Source organism: Myotis nattereri (genome assembly GCF_964212035.1).
Source record: "Myotis nattereri genome assembly, chromosome: 1".
Taxonomy (NCBI): Eukaryota; Metazoa; Chordata; class Mammalia; order Chiroptera; family Vespertilionidae; genus Myotis; species Myotis nattereri.
Window position 1 is genome coordinate 65,221,439 of NC_138075.1, and position 18,357 is coordinate 65,239,795.

At 42.0% G+C, this 18,357-nt stretch overlaps 1 protein-coding gene across 1 annotated transcript in view; it reads right to left on the reverse strand.

Annotated features, from left to right (window-relative positions):
- TUBGCP4 (tubulin gamma complex component 4) overlaps nucleotides 1-18,357 on the reverse strand; it is a 47,488-nt gene that overhangs the window by 12,162 nt on the left and 16,969 nt on the right. The window contains exons 3-9 of the mRNA XM_081112623.1: nucleotides 15,928-16,050; nucleotides 15,496-15,549; nucleotides 14,750-14,806; nucleotides 10,112-10,191; nucleotides 6,048-6,249; nucleotides 2,988-3,153; nucleotides 2,653-2,777 (exon numbers count right to left, since the gene is read on the reverse strand). Of these exons, the coding sequence (XP_080968749.1) occupies nucleotides 2,653-2,777; nucleotides 2,988-3,153; nucleotides 6,048-6,249; nucleotides 10,112-10,191; nucleotides 14,750-14,806; nucleotides 15,496-15,549; nucleotides 15,928-16,050 (807 nt within the window). The remainder of the gene's footprint in view (nucleotides 1-2,652; nucleotides 2,778-2,987; nucleotides 3,154-6,047; nucleotides 6,250-10,111; nucleotides 10,192-14,749; nucleotides 14,807-15,495; nucleotides 15,550-15,927; nucleotides 16,051-18,357) is intronic.

Consider the following 18,357-nt stretch of genomic DNA (forward strand, 5'->3'; position numbering starts at 1 on the left):
GCTGAGTAAAATAATAAACTTAACCAAGGAAGTGAAAGATACATACAACAAAAACCACAAGACTTTGCTGAAAGAAATCAAAGGCTGCACAAACAAACTGAAAGACATTCCATGTTTGTGGATCAGAAGAATTAATAGTTAAAATGTCCATACTACCCTACCCAGCTGGTGTGGCTCAGTTGGTTGAGCGTTGTCCTGTGCACCAAAAGGTTGCCAGTTTGATTCCAGGTCAGGGTACATACCTGGGTTGTGGGTTCAATCCTTAGGTGGGGTGTATATCGGAGACAACCGATCAATGTTTCTCTCTCACATCAACGGCCCTCCCTTCTCTCTCCATATCGTTGGGTGAGGATTAAAAAGAATTAAAATAAAATGTCCATATTACCCAAAGTCATCTATAGATTCCATACATCAAAATTCCATCATATTTCTTCACACAAATAGAAAACACAATTATAAAGTTTGTATGGAACCACAAAAAGGTCCCAAATAGCCAAAACGATCCTGAAATACAAAGCTGGAGACATCACACTTCCTAATTTCAAACTGTACTACAAAGCTACAGGCCATTTTAATGTCTAATATTCTGTTTATAACACAACTCTGTCTCCAACACCTAGAAATTTTTGAGGCAGTGACCAAAAAAGATAATGACAATTTGTGACAGATTACTGGGCTTCCAATGTGAGGGCACCTAATTCTAAGCTTCCTCAGGTTCTGGACACTGACTCTAGTGCAGGGGTGGGCAACCTTTTTGTGAGTGCGTGCCAAAACCAGCAAAAGCTCTGACTCGAAATTCTTCTGCGTGCCAACCCTAGTTTTTTGAGAACATGTTACGCCTACTTGATATCTCTTAAGGTGTACGTATGTGAAGAACCTTGAGGGGAAGCAGTGGGTACAAAAAGACAAGGAATGAGGAGTAGGCAGCAGGGTGTGGATCACTGGGACCACAAGAGTGAGGAGGGCCAAGGGCAGAGCTGTTATCCAAAAAAGGAGCAGCCCCAGATACATGGAGTGATGGGAGTGGTGATTCTCCTACATCAGTAAAGTCTTAATGAGAAAAGCCTTTCATAAAAACACTAAACAGAAATTAGGGACGTAGGGTGAAGTCCAATTTAGAGGAGAGACTGGAGAAGAATCTGGTTTGTGCAATGAATAAAGAATAAAAAAAAATAAAAAGAAAGAACCTTGAAGAAATAATAAAATTCATTCGAGCGACAAAAACACAGTATATGATGATGAAAAATACATTTATTTTTTAATGTATACATGTACACTGATAGTCCGACAGAAAACTTTATGACTCCGTTTGATATTATCAGTGGGACTTTTGCTGCTGCATCACTGATGACAGAGATTTTACATCAAGTTTCTATTTCGTGACCTTCAGATATATGCATGAGCTACTACTTTCACCAGTCAGGCTACTCCTATAAGGAGACTTAACAAAATTCATCACTGAGAACAAAGATTCACAAGCGTATGTGGATGAAACCAAAACACTGGTCGGATCTAGGAAGGCAGGGAGCGTTAAGGCAGAGGCATAGATGTAATTGCTCTCCCCCTCTCTCGTCAATCCATGTCTATGGTCTTTAAGATAACTTGTTATGTAAAATTATTTATTTATCTAAGATGCACCTACACTGAATTTACCTGAAAAATAAAAAAGTCGATATTAAGAAAAAAATTGTAAATGGAAGATTATAAGAGAGGGTTTCGCGTGCCAGCAAAAGTTACTGGCGTGCCATGTTTGGCACGCGTGCCAGGGGTTGCCCACCCCTGCCCTAGTGCATTGGCTATGCTTCAAAATAACCTGCAGGGGTTTGTTTATTGGTTGGTTGGTATAAGTACAAGTACCTATGCCCTCCTGACTTACAAATCAGAAGCTCTGAGGAAAGGACATGGTGCAAGTAAGCTTTATTATCTCCACTGGGATTCTACGCGCAGCCAGAGTTGAAAACCACTAACACAATCAACAACCCAGTTGACTAACTGAAGATTTCATTTCACATTATCACACACCTGTGAGCCAAACTGTGTCATAAGGACAGAACATATGCCCATTTGAAAAAGTATTGGTCATAACTTAAGTTCATGGATGAAGCACGAATCACATATGAACAATGAACTAGGTATGGGTTGGACCTCACCTTTGTTACTTACTGTGCAACACCAGGCAAGTTAGCTTCCTGAGTGTTGTTTTCATTTACAGGAATGGGAAAATTATACCTGTTCTGTCTTCCTCAGGAGTATCATATCCACAAATGGCAGAATAAGTAATAAAGCCATTATAAAACATAAGTAAGGCACTACATTTACTGAGAATCCATCGGTTCCTTGGAGTTATTGCCAACTACTGTACACAGACAGATTCAAAATGCTGACGATGTGAAATGAAACCGCCCTTTATTCAACGAGCTAGTTAACTAACTCGTATACTCCTGCCAGGGGCGAGAGGCTAAGGCAGCTCCCCCTCTACTATTAAGAACAGAGAGAATCTTTCCATTTCCTACTTCTTGCCCTTCAACTCTGTCAAACAATTCCCTCCAAGCTAAGTTCTTACGACATTAAGAAGAAGCAAAAGTCAAGTATTCAATTCCTGGGGAAATTAATCCACTTTCTTCCTAAGAAAACAGACGATGAGAGACAAACCTCAGCCACAGTGCTCCGAATACGGTCCACCACCTGCTCAAAGTCCACCAGGCTGAAGAGCGGCTGCTGCTTGAGGCGATGCAGCTCGGCAGCAAAGGTGTCCTCCTGGTTTTTCAAAATGGATCCTGCAAAATGGGAAGGCACCGTCACAGGAGGCGGGGCACAACCAGGACAGCAAGGGCCCCCATCCTGCCGGCGAGCAAGCACGTCATGGTTGTGCTGAAATGTCAGTGCATAAACATTACTCGCCCTCACTAGGACCAGGGGTACTTGGGTTCGCGCGCTATCCAGAAGGGCCTTGGAGGATGGGGTACGTTGTGCAAGGATATTCTTACCTTTTCTAGTCAGGCTGACATTTTGATTCTCAAACATCTGGACAGACTCTCCAACAAACAGGATTTTTTCAGCAACCCTCACTGGGATGTAGGATGGCAGAATCTCCACGCGCAGGGAAAACTGCTTTAGAGATGGTGCCAGCATGTTCTCTTCCTCTATCAGGCGCTGGCCAGGGAAGTAACCCATATCAGAGATGATGTGTGAAGAAAGGGAAAACAAGAAAACATCCCAACATGTGATATGTATTTTCTGTAAGTAGAGCAGGGACTTTAAATCTGAAGTTGCATCTAGTGTTAGATGTACTCCATTTTCAGGCAGCACAGGAGATGGTGGAAATAACAGTGTTTTGTTGTTGTTGTTTGTAATATGTTTTTTATTGATTTCAGAGAGAGGAAGGGAGAGGGAGAAATAGAAACATCAATGATGAGAGAGAATCACTGACCGGCTGCCTCTTGCACGCCTCCTACTGGGAACTAGCCCACACCCTGGGCATGAGCCCTGACCTGGGATCTGTGACCTCCTGGTTCAGGGGTCAACACTCAACCACTGAGCCACACTGGCGGGACCAGTGTTTTTTTAATATTAGGATTTCTGTCCTCACTCCGCTTTACTACTTGTGCAGATCTGGCACTCAGTTTCTCTACTTGTACCGTGGAACACTTGATCTTTTCCCAAGTCTACACGTCTATGATTTTATTATCTTGTGTACATGCCTGCTCTGCCCAGCTCTTTACTCCAGCCCCAAGTCATTTAGCCACGTGGTTCTCAAAGTGTGGCTCCTGGACCAGCAGCATCAGCTTCACACGGGAGCTTGTTAGAAATGCAAATCTTTTTTCTCAAAAAATATTTTTTCTTTATTAATTAAGGTATTACATATGTGTCCTTATCCCCCCATCTCTCCCCTCACCACCCCCACTCATGCCCTCACCCCCTGGTGCATGTGTCCATTGGTTAGGCTTATAAGAAAGGCAAATTTTCAAGCCCCTTCCCAGATCTACAGGAAACTTGGGCAACGAGGTACAGCAATCTGTTTTAACAAGCTCTCCAGGTGACTCCGGTGCACAGTGAAGCTGGAGAACCACCGACACAGCCCAGAAAGGCCCAGATACCCCCCCCCGAATCACTCAGCACCCCCAATCCCTGCCTTGCTTTAGATTTGACCCTTATCTAGTTCCAAGGGACTCAACTGTCCTGACTTTGATCTCTGCTATTTGCCCTCACTGTTTTGGGCTTCGTGCTGGTGTTCCTCCTGGCACTATTCCTTTTCCTTTCACTCTCCCCATCCTTTTTATCAACCATCACATCTTCCATGGCTGAATTTTTCACCATAACAGGTATTTTAAGTTTTTACATCACAGAACTCTCTACAATTATAAAAGTTTCCAGACAAATATACAGACATACATTTCACAGAACCTCCTGAAGACCCACGTTGACCCAGATTAAATATTTCTAAAGCTGATGATGCCTAAATTGTCACCTGTAAGCTAGATTGCTCTCATGAGCACCAGCCTCAGCCCACTGGACATTTCCTACAAGTACCTCAAACTCAACATGTCCAAAATTAGATACATATTCTTTCCTCCAATACTAGCAATATACATTGCTTATCATCACTACTCACCTAGCTGCTGAAAGCAGATACTTAGGTATCATCCTTGATTCTTTCCTCTGGGTCCATATCCAATCAATTAGTGATTACTAAGGCCTACTTATTCCACTTCTTAAATCTCTCTCAAGCCTCTTTATTTTTCTCCATATTTACTGTTAATACCCTTGGTTTAGCCATTATTATTTTCACCCACATTCTTCTAATGTACCTACAGTGAATCTTGATTAAAAAAAAACCCCACAAAGAATCCCCACACAGTATCTAGAGTGATCTATCATAAAGTCCAATGGTGCTAATATATTGCCTAAAATTCTTCACTGGCTCCTAGCTCTTTTCAGGTTCAAGTTCATTCCTTCCCACTGTTTACAAGGGCTCTCATGATTTTACCTCTGCTTAACTCAACAGCTTCACAGATTGCCACTTCCCCCATCCCCTTCACTGTCCTTACAAGATACTACAGTCTTTACTTGACCATTTCAATTGAATTACTAATGGTTCCCCAAATGAGCCATGTCCTTCATGGGCTCTGTACTTTACACACATCCTTCCCTAGAATATTTACACGCATGCCTGGAATGTTTCTTGACCTCTCCTCTCAAACTCTTTGCAATTTACCCATATATTTCACTGAAAAGACTTCTCTAGTTACTTTAATACCATGTTCTGATACCCATACTTACTCTTTCCAGAATACTTAGTACACTGTAATGTTACTGTTTACTTATATCTTCCACTAAACTATAAGCTCTTTAAGGACATGGACTACTACCTATTATTTGTCTGTGTAGTTGTGGCACCTAGAACAGTGCCTGGCACATAACACCCATTTAATTAAATGTTGTAACAGGATAAATGAATGGATGGATGAATAAGGACAAGAGAGGACTTTGGAGAGTTTAATCAAAACTCCAAACTGCATTTAAATACTAAAGGGTAGCCCAGCCAGTGTGGCTCAGTGGTTGAGTGTCGCCCTATGAACCAGGGGATAACGGTTCAATTCCTGGTCAGGGCACATGCCCAGGTTGCTGGCTTGATCCCCAGTAGGGGGCATGCAGGAGGCAGCTGGTCAATGATTCTCTCTCATCACTGATGTTTCTCTCTCTCTCTCTCTGAAATCAATAAAAATATATTTATAAACAAATACTACAGGGTAGCTACAAACTACTTTAGGAGACAAGACTTATTATTAACCTTTTAAAAGCATATACTAGGAAAAGGGGAAACAAAAGGAATCTCACAAATTATTTCCTGTCTTGTAGTCTCACATTAAGTTAGGTATTACATTTAAGTATTAAAAAAAAGATAAAGACAAGTATTTATATCTAAAGAATTTATGGAAGGTGCCCAGGCTATGATGAACTTGGGGCAGGGTCACCAGAAGGTCATTTAGCTGTAGTCTTTTCTGATTCCTGGCAGGAGTATGCTGGGCTTCTTGCTATGTTCTCACCAAGTCCTGGAGTTCTCTCAGTTGTTTTCCTGTCAGTCCCCCAATACCCAGATCCTCCTCATCCTCTTCTGGCTGGGCAGTGACATTACCAGAAGATGGACCCTGTTTGATAAAGAACTCTTCATGCTGGTCCAAGAGGAGTCCATGTAGCATCCAGGCTGAGAGCTGCTTATACATGACCCCATGACACACGGCCAGGATTCTGAGTTGGGAGAAAAGCAAGACCCTTAGAAGTCCACTTAAAGAACACTAAGCCCTCAGGGGCCCAGAGGGTATGCTTTAAACCGCTACAGGATAAACAGAGGCCTGAGAGGTGGATGAGTCACAGGGAAATGACCAAGTAAGCTAAAAATAATTGTGGTATTTTTAATTTAAATGTTTGTGGCTGGACTGGTTAAATTTCCAAACTTGTGACCTACATACTGAAGTCTGAAATGTTCAGTGACTGCTCTGATAGTCTTTTAGGAGAAACACATTTTCTTTCCTCCTTTTGTGTAAATTAAGTTTTAACACTGATATTACTGTTAAAATTAAGTGGACTTACAGGAGTCTCTCTTTGGCTAACCTAGTATTAAATTTGTTTTATTTTTTGTTGGAATCACATAGGGAGAGTAGATTCAATACATAACAGGCAGGTATACCTGAACAAGTATGATCCAACAAAATGCAGAAAGGTTGTTGGGGAATGGGATAATTACATGGTTTCAAAGGATCACCACCAGACAACATATTAATTACAAAGGGGAAAATGTCCCTCTAAAACAGAGAGATCTGGTGGAAAACACTTAAACCAAGTGATCAAACTTTACAACACCAGTAATGGGACAAACTTATTTTCTGTGCCTTCTGATATGATGCAACAGGAAATAATATGACCCATGTAGTATTCTTGCAAAAAAATTTTTTTAACCCAAATGTAAACATGAGGAAAGAACAGAAAAATCCAGATTGTGGAACATTCTTCAAGACAACTGGTCAGAACTCTTAAAATGTCAGTCATCAAAGATTAAAAAAAAAAGAAAAAGCAAAAAAGCAAAGGAGACTAAAAAGACATGACAACCAAATGCAACATGTGAACACTGGTTGGATCCTGGATTCACAAAAGAACAGCTATAAAGAATTTTTGGAGGGGAACTGAAGAAATTCAGATATAGTTTGGATATCATACTGTTGAATTAATGTTACCGTTATTTTTTATATATACATATTTCCTTATTGATTTTAGAGAGGAAAGGAGAGGGAGAGAGATAGAAACACCAAGGATGAGAGAGAATCATTGATAGGCCGCCTCCTGCACACCCCCTACTGGGGATCGAGCCCGCAACCCAGGCATGTGCCCCTAGCCAGAATCGAACCTGGGACCCTTCAGTCCGCAGGCCGACACTCTATCCACTGAGCCAAGCCGGCTAGGGCAATGTTATCGTTCTTGAGTATAATATGGTATTGAGGTTATATAAATGCCCCCCCCCTTTTTTTAAACAATACAAGCTGACATTAAGGGGTTAAGTGTTGTTATATTTGTGACCACTTTCAAATCACTCAGCAAAAAATTATGGTATGTATGTGGGTGTTTACATATAAATATATAAATTTACATATACATTTCACAGTTTACATAGAGGGAGAAAGAAAAAAATAAATGTGGCAAAATGTTAACTGGTGAAATTAAAGGGTATATAGGTGTTTATTGTACAGTTCTTTCAACATTTTTGTAGATTTGAAAATTTTCAAAATAATCGGGGAAGAAAAAGAAACTAAAAGAGATTGAGTCTAGCCAGGACCGGTTTGGCTCAGTGGATAGAGCGTCGGCCTGCGGACTGAAAGGTCCCAGGTTCGATTCCGGTCAAGAGCATGTACCTTGGCTGCGGGCACATCCCCAGTGGGGGGTGTGCAGGAGGCAGCTGATCGATGTTTCTCTCTCATCGATGTTTCTAACTCTCTATCTCTCTCCTTTCCTCTCTGTAAAAAAATCAATAAGATATACTTTAAAAAAATAAAAGAGATTGAGTCTGCTATTTGTCGTATGCTAACTGAATGGAATAGCTCTTTAAAAAATTAAATGTAAAGGCATTTAAATTTTGCACATTGCACTCTGTGATCTGTAAAGTTTGGTTCCTGAAAATATATAAATTTATTATATCCTATATAATAAAAGCCTAATATGCAAATTGACTGAACGACGGAATGACTGGTAGAATGACTGGTCGCTATGATGTGCACTGACAACCAGGGGGCAGATGCTCAACACAGGAGCTGCTCCCAGCCCAAGCCGGGGCCTGAGAGTAGGCGGTGCCAGGCTGGCCAAGATGGGTGCCCATGGGGGCACCCCAATTGCCCTGCTGGTCACCCCGCAGAGGAAGGTGACTGGCAGCGGTGGCAGGGAGTGGAGCTGGCGAGCAGGCGGTGCCAGGCCAGTCAAGGCAGGTGCCAGTGGGGGCCCCCCCTAATCGCCCCACAGATCAGCCCTGATCGTTGGCCAGGCCTAGGGCCCCTACCCATGCACGAATTTCGTGCACTGGGCCCCTAGTTATCTACATAAGATTTTATATTCAATGCATAAAACTATACAGTCTGTTTATACAGAGAGAAACTAGAGGGGATATACACCAAAAGTTGAATTGGGTGTCTCAAGGGACTGCGAAAACAGGTGATTTTTATTTCTTCTCTTTGCATGTCTGTATTTTCTACAATCAAAATTAATTTCTTTTATTACGGAAAAAAAGGCACAGTAAGAGAGAAGTCCAGAAACATATTCTGGAAATTTTCCTGCTCATCTGAGGACTTACTTGTGTAGTGGTTAAAGTGGAGATTGTTAAGAGTTGGGAGGCACCTCAGAGATCATTGATTTTCAATTTTTCCATCAATGCCATACCCTCTTTTTTTCCACACCCTCTTTTTAAGAAATGAGGAAGAAGAGGGGAATAGGATACGAGTCAAATGAGCAGTCTTTCATGAAACACCATATACATTTAATATAGTTGTAATCATAAGACATACTTTTGAATTCTTTTTAAAAAAATATATTTTATTGATTTTTTACAGAGAGGAAGGGAGAGGGATAGAGAGTTAGAAACATCGATGAGAGAGAAACATCAATCAGCTGCCTCCTGCACACCCCCTACTGGGGATGTGCCCGCAACCAAGGTACATGCCCTTGACTGGAATCAAACCTGGGACTCTTTAGTCCACAGGCCGATGCTCTAGCCACTGAGCCAAACTGGTCAGGGCTGAATCCTTTTTAATTAGTGTTATAAAAAATATTTTTACGGCCCTGACCGGTTTGGCTCAGTGGATAGAGCGTTGCCCTGAGGGCTGAAGGGTACCGGGTTCGATTCCGGCCAAGGGCATGTACCTTGGTTGCGGGCACATCCCCAGTCGGGGGTATGCAAGAGGCAGCTGATCGATGTTTCTCTCTCATCGATGTTTCTAACTCTCTATCTCTCTCCCTTCCTCTCTGTGAAAAATCAATAAAATATATTTAAAAAATATATATTTTTACGTGTTTTTATAGTATGTATAGTGTTAATGGCATTATAGTCTATCAAGAGAATATATCTTTATCTTTCCTCTACTGCTGTTAATTTTTTAATTTCTTGATATAGTACACAACATTGCAATGAATAATGCTCGTGCATATGTTTATTTCCTTTTAAATACATTTCTTAGAATAAAATTCCTAAAAGTGGCATTATGGGATTACAAAGTATAAACATTTTTAAGGGCCTCGATGTGAAAATAGCAGCTATTCAAAATACACACGTTTAGACACAGCTAGGCATTATCTCGCACAAGTAATGGAAATTCTCCCAGGATGATGAGATCCAAATATTAAAAGGGTTGCCTCAAGGACATCTAGCTTTGATACTCAACACTTTATAATCCTCTTTTTGCAATTTCTGAGCCATCAAAAGGATTACATGGGCTCCTCTGCTCATGGGTCTTTTCTATCCTGGTCATACCTTTCCCCAGAGGGAAACCTGAGATGACCTGAAAATAAAACCCACGCAGTCAAGTCACTTGACCACCCACCTCTGCCCCCAACCCCCAATTGAACCATGACTTACTTTTCTAGTGCACTTCGAACAGGAGGCAAACCTCCACAGCTGTGTTTGTATACTGTTTCCAGGATCTGACAACCATGAATCTGTGGAAAACATAGCCTTTTCAATCTGGATTCCATTTCAGTAGTTCATGTAGCACAAACTCATATTCTATATTCAATCCAGAGGGCACAATCGCGTAGAGAATGGGGATAACTTGATCATAAGATCCAGGTATAGTTCAATTCTGACTACAATTCAATATGTGTGGGGTTTTCCCCACAGCACCAAGCAATTCTCAAACACCAGCTGGGGTGTCCTACATTTTAATTTTATTCTGACTCTACCCTGAGATGGCATTAGACGCTACAGGTTAAGGGCTCAGTCCCACAAGACCATCCTCCATTTCAGAAGCCGATTACAAGCCCAGGTTGTTGCTGTCCTTTTCACTGGCTATACATCAGAAGTTCCCATGACCCCCTCCTTGAGTTCAATGAATCTGCTAGAGTGGCTCACAGAGCTCAGGAAACCCGGTTATTCACTAGATTACAGTTTTGTTTTGTTTTTGTTTTTTTACCAAGTATATGAAAGGATAGGAGTCAAAAGCCAGATGGAGATACATAGGATGAGATCCCAAACAAAGGAGCGTCTGTCCCCAGGGAGTTTGGGCCCTGCATGGTGCAGGTGGAATTGTTCTGGTTCACCAACCTGGGTGGTCTCAGAATCCTGTCCTCTTGGGTTTTAATGGAGGCTTCATCACACAGGTACCATTGATTAAATCATCAGGCACAGGTGATTGAACTCAATTTCCAAGCTCTCCCCCATCCCCACTCCTCAAAGGTTGGGGGTGGGACTGAAAGTTCCAACTCTCCAATCACATGGTTGATTCCCCTGGCAACCAGCGCCTATCCTTAAGTGCTGTGCAAAAGTCACCTCATTAACAACGCAGGTGTGCCTGTTAGAGTGGCCATGATCAACAAGACAAGCAGTAACAAGTGTTGGAGAGGTTGTGAAAAAAGGGACCCCTCATTCACTGCTGGTGGGAATATAGACTGGGACAACCACTATGGAAAGCAGTCTGGCGATTACTCAAAAAAATTAAGACTAGAGCTACCATATGACCCAGCAATCCCCTCGCCTGGGTATATGCCCGAAAAACTCGAAAGCATGTATTCGCACAGATATATGCACCCCTATGTTCACTGCAGCATTATTCACAGTGGCCAAAACATGGAAACAACCTAAGTGTCTACGATAGAGGACTGGATAAAGAAGGTATGGTACATATACACATGGAACACTTACTACTCAGCCATAAGAAAGGATGAAATAGTGCCATTTGCAACAACATGGTTGGACCTTGAGAACATCATGCTAAATAAGTGAGAAAAAGCTAAGAACCATATGATTTCACACATATGTGGGATATAAAACTGAAACTCATGAACACAAACAACAGTGTGGTGGTTGCCAGAGGGAAGGGGGTGGGGAAAGGAGGACCTAAGATAAGGTGAAAAGAGAAGTTTGACTTTGGATGGTGGGCACACCGTGCAATATACAGGTCTTGTAACTTAGAAACCCACACCTGAAACCAATATGTTCATGTTGACCAATGTCACCCCAATTTATAAATATTTTTTAAAAAACCCAGAAAAACAACCAACCTTTGCCCAGTGGTTAGAGTGTTGGCCTGAGGACCAAAGGGTCATGAGTTCAATTTCTGGTCAAGGGCATGTACCTCAGTTGCAGTTTCCCAGGCCCCAGTAGGGGCATGTGCAGGAGGCAGCCAATCAATGTGTCTCTCTCACACCAAAGTTTCTCTCTCTCCCCCCCTCCCTCTTCCTCTCTTCTATTTTCTCTTGAAATCAATAGAAAAAAATCTCCTCAGGTAAGGATTAAAAAAATACACAATTTAAAACAACAACTCAGGTGAGGTTGATAGGGGTTTCTTATGAATATCAAGACACCTTTATCACTCTTACCACTTAGGAAATTCCAAGGGTTTTATGAGCTTTGTGCCACAAACTGTGGAGAGCAGCTACAGCATCTGGGCAGGTTCAAGCCTCAGACTAAAGAGAGGTCATGGTCCTCTCGTTTGCCACATGCAAGTCCCAGCTTGGAGGGCAAAGCCCTCCCAGCACAATTATAGCCAAAGGCTGTGGTTGTAAGCTTGACCTTATGGTCCGAACTAAGTGAGGTAGGCTGCGGGAGGTGCAGCAAGTGCTGCCAAAACAAAGCTTGATAGAGTTCAGGTGCATGTAATTGAGTAGATTCGAAACCCATGAAAACATTGTAAACATCTTGACCACGCCCTTACTTTGCCTCCTGGAATCTGGCTATAAAATAAAGACTCGGCTTGCAGGCTGTAGCACTGTCTCCCCACCCGAGAGCAGCGTCTCACCTAGCCCCAGCTTTATTCTCTTGTCTGTCTTCTTTATTTTATTTTATTTTTTTAGTATAGCAAAGGGAGATTTATTGAAGAACAAGTACAGACTCCCACGTGGGGAGTGGGGAAGGGTCCCTGCCTTTCTTCTTTAATCCTTCACTGCCACCCCCTCTCAGGTTCGCCCCTGGCCGTGCTGAGCTCGGCACAACAAACAATAGGAAGACCAAATATGTATTTATTATAAATCAGAATATCATAATAGTTGTTCTCTAAGTATGGATTCTACAGCCTCCCTACCCCTCTCCATCTGGCCCCACCTCAAGGAGCAGCAGCATCGCCTAGGAACTTAAAAGAAATGCAAATTCTTGGGCTCTACTCCAGGCCTCCTGAATCAGACCCTCTGGGGTAGGGCCCAACAACCTGGTTTTAACAATTTGCTTCAGGTGATTATAATGCACAATGAATTTTGAGAAGTATTGCACTAGAGAAACCAGAAACATTTAGTTGAAATTCCAAGCAAAGAGGTAAAGAAATCTCTTTCTTTCAGATTAAGGCCTAATTTATACTACTTCTAAAGTATACACTTTTCTAAAAATCTGCCCCCTCTCTCTATGCCTTCTGGCTTTCTCTTTAAAAAACAACAACAACTGCTTTATTGATGAATAATTTACATAACATAAAATTCACCCATTTTAAGTGTACTACTCAACAATTTTTAGTAAATTTACAGCATTGTGCAACCAATTACCATAATCCACTTTCATAACATTTCCATCATTCTAAAAGGATCCCTTTTGCCTGTCTGCAATCATCCCCAGTCTCACCTCCAGCCCATGTTCTTGGCTACATCCGTTTTTCGCTGGGTAGAGCCATAGCACACTAGCTTCTCTACCACCCCCTGGCAGGAAGGAAGGTTTGCCCATCAGCAATCCCTCTGCTAATTTTCCACTCTCCTTCCTGTGGCCAGTGGAAGCTGGAAGTCAACTGAAATGTGCAGCTAGGCATGGAATCCTTATACTAAATCCAGTCACTGAGAAGGTGCCCTCCAATTTAGGAGATAGACTAGTAGAGTTCAGAAGGTCATAGTCTTTGGAGTCAGACAGATGTGGGCTTATAGTCCAGTTCTACCATTTCCTACCATCTGTGTGACCCCAGACAGTTCCTTAACCTATTTGACCCCTTAGAGGACTGAATGTATGTAAAGTATAAAAGCTCGATGCTGCCCTAACCGGTTTGGCTCAGTGGACAGAGCGTCAGCCTGCGGACTCAAGGGTCCCAGGTTCGATTCCGGTCAAGGGCATGTACCTTGGTTGTGGGTACATCCCCAGTAGGGGGTGTGCAGGAGACAGCTGATCGATGTTTCTCTCTCATTGATGTTTCTAACTCTCTATCCCTCTCCCTTCCTCCCTGTAAAAAATCAATAAAATACTTAAAAAAAAAAATCTCTATGTTATATGATGAGGACAATCAGCTTTGAAAGACCAAAGAGCACCTCCCCTTCTGGCTTTGCTAGACAGAGTGAATACAGCAAAATATAAATTTCTATACTCACAAGGTGAAAAAATAAAGTAGAAACTGGGCAAATTAACTGGCTAACTAGTTATATTCACCAAGGTGAGCATTCCTAATTAGGCAAGGCAGAAATATAACAGCTTAAAAACATGAATGAGCTAAAAACACACGTTTAATCCATTTGTTAATTCTTCTTCTAATGTGAAATCTCAAAGCATTTACTCTTCAGAATTACTGATGTTGCCTAGAAAAGACAGTCTCCTGACATTGGGAACCCTACCTTTTCAGTGCATTTGATGAAAACTTGTGATAAGAATAGGCATATTTAATAAATAATAAGCATGAGGTTTTACCCAATGGCCTAATTTTCATAAAACTGCCAACACCCTAACAAGAAACTATTGCCTTCTTTTTTTTTTAAGAATTAACTTTTAGCTTCTCCTTAAGATCCATATACAACAGTTTTAAATCCTTAGTGCAAAAAGCTCCCAACTCCAAATATCCATAGCATTATTCTCTTATCCAACAGCATTCTTGAGTATGTCTATTAACATTTTCCACACCTTCTGGACCAGAAGGTACTTAGGGGCAAGGTCATAATTTATTTTTGCATTCTTGACACTTAGCATAATACCCAAGCAAATATTGTTACATACATACATACAAACTACTAAAATCTAGAGTCTTCAAAAAAGAATGTAAGGCAAAATTAAGAATATTTACTTGGTGCTTACTGAAGCAAAAGGAAAAAGAATAGTTCTCACCTTCTGACTTTTAATTTGTTCTACTACAACCATCACAGAGGGAAAAAGGAGCTGGAACTGCAAAGTAGAGAATAATTAGGAGGATCTATCATCAAATACAAGGAAAAAAATTACTTCAGGAAATGCTTTTGTTTCTAAATAATCCCACTTACAAAGATGGCAATACCATAGAGCAGCCAAGATCCAATATCTTTTTTATTTTTTATTTTTTTGTTAACCCTCACCCAAGGATATTTTTCCAATGACTTTTAGAGAGAGTGGAAGGGAGGGGGAGAGACAGAGAGAAAGAAACATGATGTGAGAGAGACACATTGGTTGCCTCCTGCTCAGGGCTGGGATTGAGCCTGCAACCAGCTTATGGGAATCAAATCTGGGACTTTTCAGTCCCTAGGCTGACGCTCTATCCACTGAGCCAAATTGGCTAGGACAAGATCCACTATCTTAAGGCAACTTGATATGGGATTAGTGGCAGATAGAAAGAGAATGGCAGATAGAAGCAGTCTCTATTTCTGAGACTAGCAAAACTGTTAATATTGAGGTCAATTTAGAGCATTAACATCAGACATTAAGTTTTAAATGTTAAATTTGGAGCTTTTCAAACAGTTCTGACCTAGGAAAGCATACAAAATATAAAATGCTGGGCTATTTTAATCCAGAAGGAAAAATGTTCTCAAAAAATTTCACAAGTTGGATTATTTTAACAATATCAACAGATTCCAAGGCATTTTGTTACTTGAACAGCATACCTGGTCTAAGGAGTAATTGACATGTGATATGGAGAGGTGGGGGTCAGCCAGGAACTGCAACAAGAAACACCGTGATTAGAGCTCCATACAAAATATCCCAAATCTATTCGATCTATGAAAACTAGAATGAAATCTAAGAATGGGCTTAGTGTTAGTTTTAGGCTATTGAGAATTGCTGATTTATAGAAGATAATTCTGATTTTCAGGTGATAATAAAATCAAAGCTAGGGCTCTTCTTACTCAGGAACCTTTGCCATGAGCTGCACGCCACTTTGATCATGGCTTGGACAACCACAGAGAATACACTGTACTCTCCAGCCATGTTGAAAATAGCTTACTCCTAACCACCTGACCATATCAAAAGGCATTTCAAATTCAAAAACATGCCCTAATCTTCTGTCCCAGAGGTGTTGTTCCCATATCTCCTCTCACCTCTTGTTCCAAATCAAGCAGTGCTTGTCGATAAGGCTGCAAAACAGAGTCCAGACCTGTGCAGAAGGCCCTGAGATAGATTCCATGTAACCCACCTTGGCCCTGCTGAGATGGATGGTGATCCTGAAATCAAACAAAGAGAAATCAGCTCTCAGCTCAGACCCTGAAAGCTGAAGACATTACCCTTTATTAGTGGTACTGTTTTTGCTTAAATAATTCCATATCAAAGAAGTGCTTGAGTGAAAGGAAAGCCCAACTGAAGAGACAGATTTTGAGTTCTGACCTTTTAAAATGTGGTATTTTAACTTTCCAAGCAGCCCAGATGTTACAACCAGGTGGTACTCCATACTGTTAGTAGGGACTTTTCTACAACTCAATTTTAACCTTATAAATTCCAGCTTAAATCCTTTTGATGGTTTACCACTGTCCAGAATAATATTTAAACTCCCCTACATGGCATGCAATGACTTCTGCATTCTGGCCCTTACCTCTCTGCAAAATTATTTTACTGTGTGTGTTAAACTTCACATCCTCATTTCCAAACTACCCACAGGTCACCAAATGTGCCTTGCTTCTATTTCTTAGCCCTGTGAATTTGGATGTGTTCTACTTATAACTGTATATTCATCTTTTTTCTTTCTTTTTGTTAATCATCACGAGGATATTTTTTACATTGATTTTTAGAGATTGGGAGAGAGAGAGAGAGAGAGAGAGAGAGAGAGAGAGAGAGAGAGAGATTGCTTCCCATATTCGCCCCTAGTCAGGGCTAGGGATCAAACCTCCAACCTAGGTACATGCCCTTGATTGGGAATTGAACCCTCAACCCTTCAGTGTGCAGGCTGACACTCTAATCACTGAGACACACCAGCCGGGGCTGTATACTCATCTTTGGGAAAATACCTACTCTTCCTACAGGATCCAACTCAAGCATCTCTTCTCTGAAAGCCATTCCTAACTTTCCTCAGGGAGTCAATAGCTTCCCCCTTTGTTGCTTTCATAGCATCTTTACTTAGTGCTGGACTTGTACTTTTGTCACTAGACCAAAAGCTTCATGAAACAAGATCCCACATTTTATTCATCTTTGTATTTTAGCTCCTAGCACAGTTCTTTGAACACAGAGGGAAATACAGGGTAGCCCCAAAAATGTATACACACTCTGAATAATTTTTAATTCCAACAGGTTAAATCTGAAAAGAAAGTAACATCAATTGAGCTATCAGCTATTAAAATGTATATACATTTTTGGGGGGACACCCTGTATTTACTGAATAAGTAAAATGACATCAATCCTGTTCTAACATCCCTGCCCCTGCCTAGTATGGCAACTCATCTGAACATGAATCTGATAGCCAACATGGGGAGTTACAAGACTCTCACTAAGAGGCTATTTACAAATATGCTTGTCAGCTGCAATTTTTTTGTAAGACCTTCTTCTATAGCTTTATATAAGAAATTGTGGTTAACCATTGACTAGAGGTCACAATGACTAGCCTCTATGGCTATGTACTAATTTGGGTAATTGGCCTCCGGTGGTGGTAGATATAAGAACAGAATTCAGCAACAAATGTGGTAGGAAGCTTGGGCTCAGGGATTATAAGGTACAGTGTAGCCAGAGGATGATGCAAAGGAAACTAGTAGTTCCTGGATGTAAATGTTCACAGCTATAATAAGAACAGCATTGGCACAGGGTGAAATAGACCAGATTGGCTTGCAACCAGTCAATTTTGTTTTGATCTTGTGCCACTCCAGATAACTGAATGCCTTCATTTATCCTCTACACTAATAAAAGAGAAAAATGGTAATTGGCGTACGGCGATACCTTTTTCATTGGCTAATCAGGGCTATATGCAAATTAACTGCCAACTAAGATTGGCAGTTAACTGCCAACAAGATGGCGGCTAATTTGCATATGTAGGCACAATGCAGGGAGGCCAAAGGGAAAGCAGGAAGAAGCCCCCTGCCACTTGACAGTGATCGGAAACCCAGGGGGCAGCTAAGAGCTGGGGGGCAGGGCAAAGGCGGCCCTGGGGCCGCCTTTGCCCTGCCCCCCAGCCATGATCAGATCAGGCGCCTTTGCTACCCTGGCCAGTGATAGCAGGAAGTAGGGGTGGAGCCAGTGATGGGAGCTGGGCACGGTCGAAGCTGGCAGTCCCAGGAGCTAGGGGTCCCTTGCCTGGGCCTAAAGCGAAGCCCATGATCACAGCGCCCCCCGCTGCCACTGCAGGTCCCCGCTGCCTGGGCCGGACGCCTAGGCCAGAGGCGTTAGGCCTGGGTAGGGGTGGAGCCTGCAACCGCGGGGAGCTGGGGGTCCCCTGCCCAGGCCTGACACCTCTGCCGGAGGCCTCAGGCCTGGTCAAGGGGCCGATCCGGTGATTGGTGATCGGAGGGTGATGAGGGTCAACTCCTCTGGCTGAGGCATCAGGCCTGGAT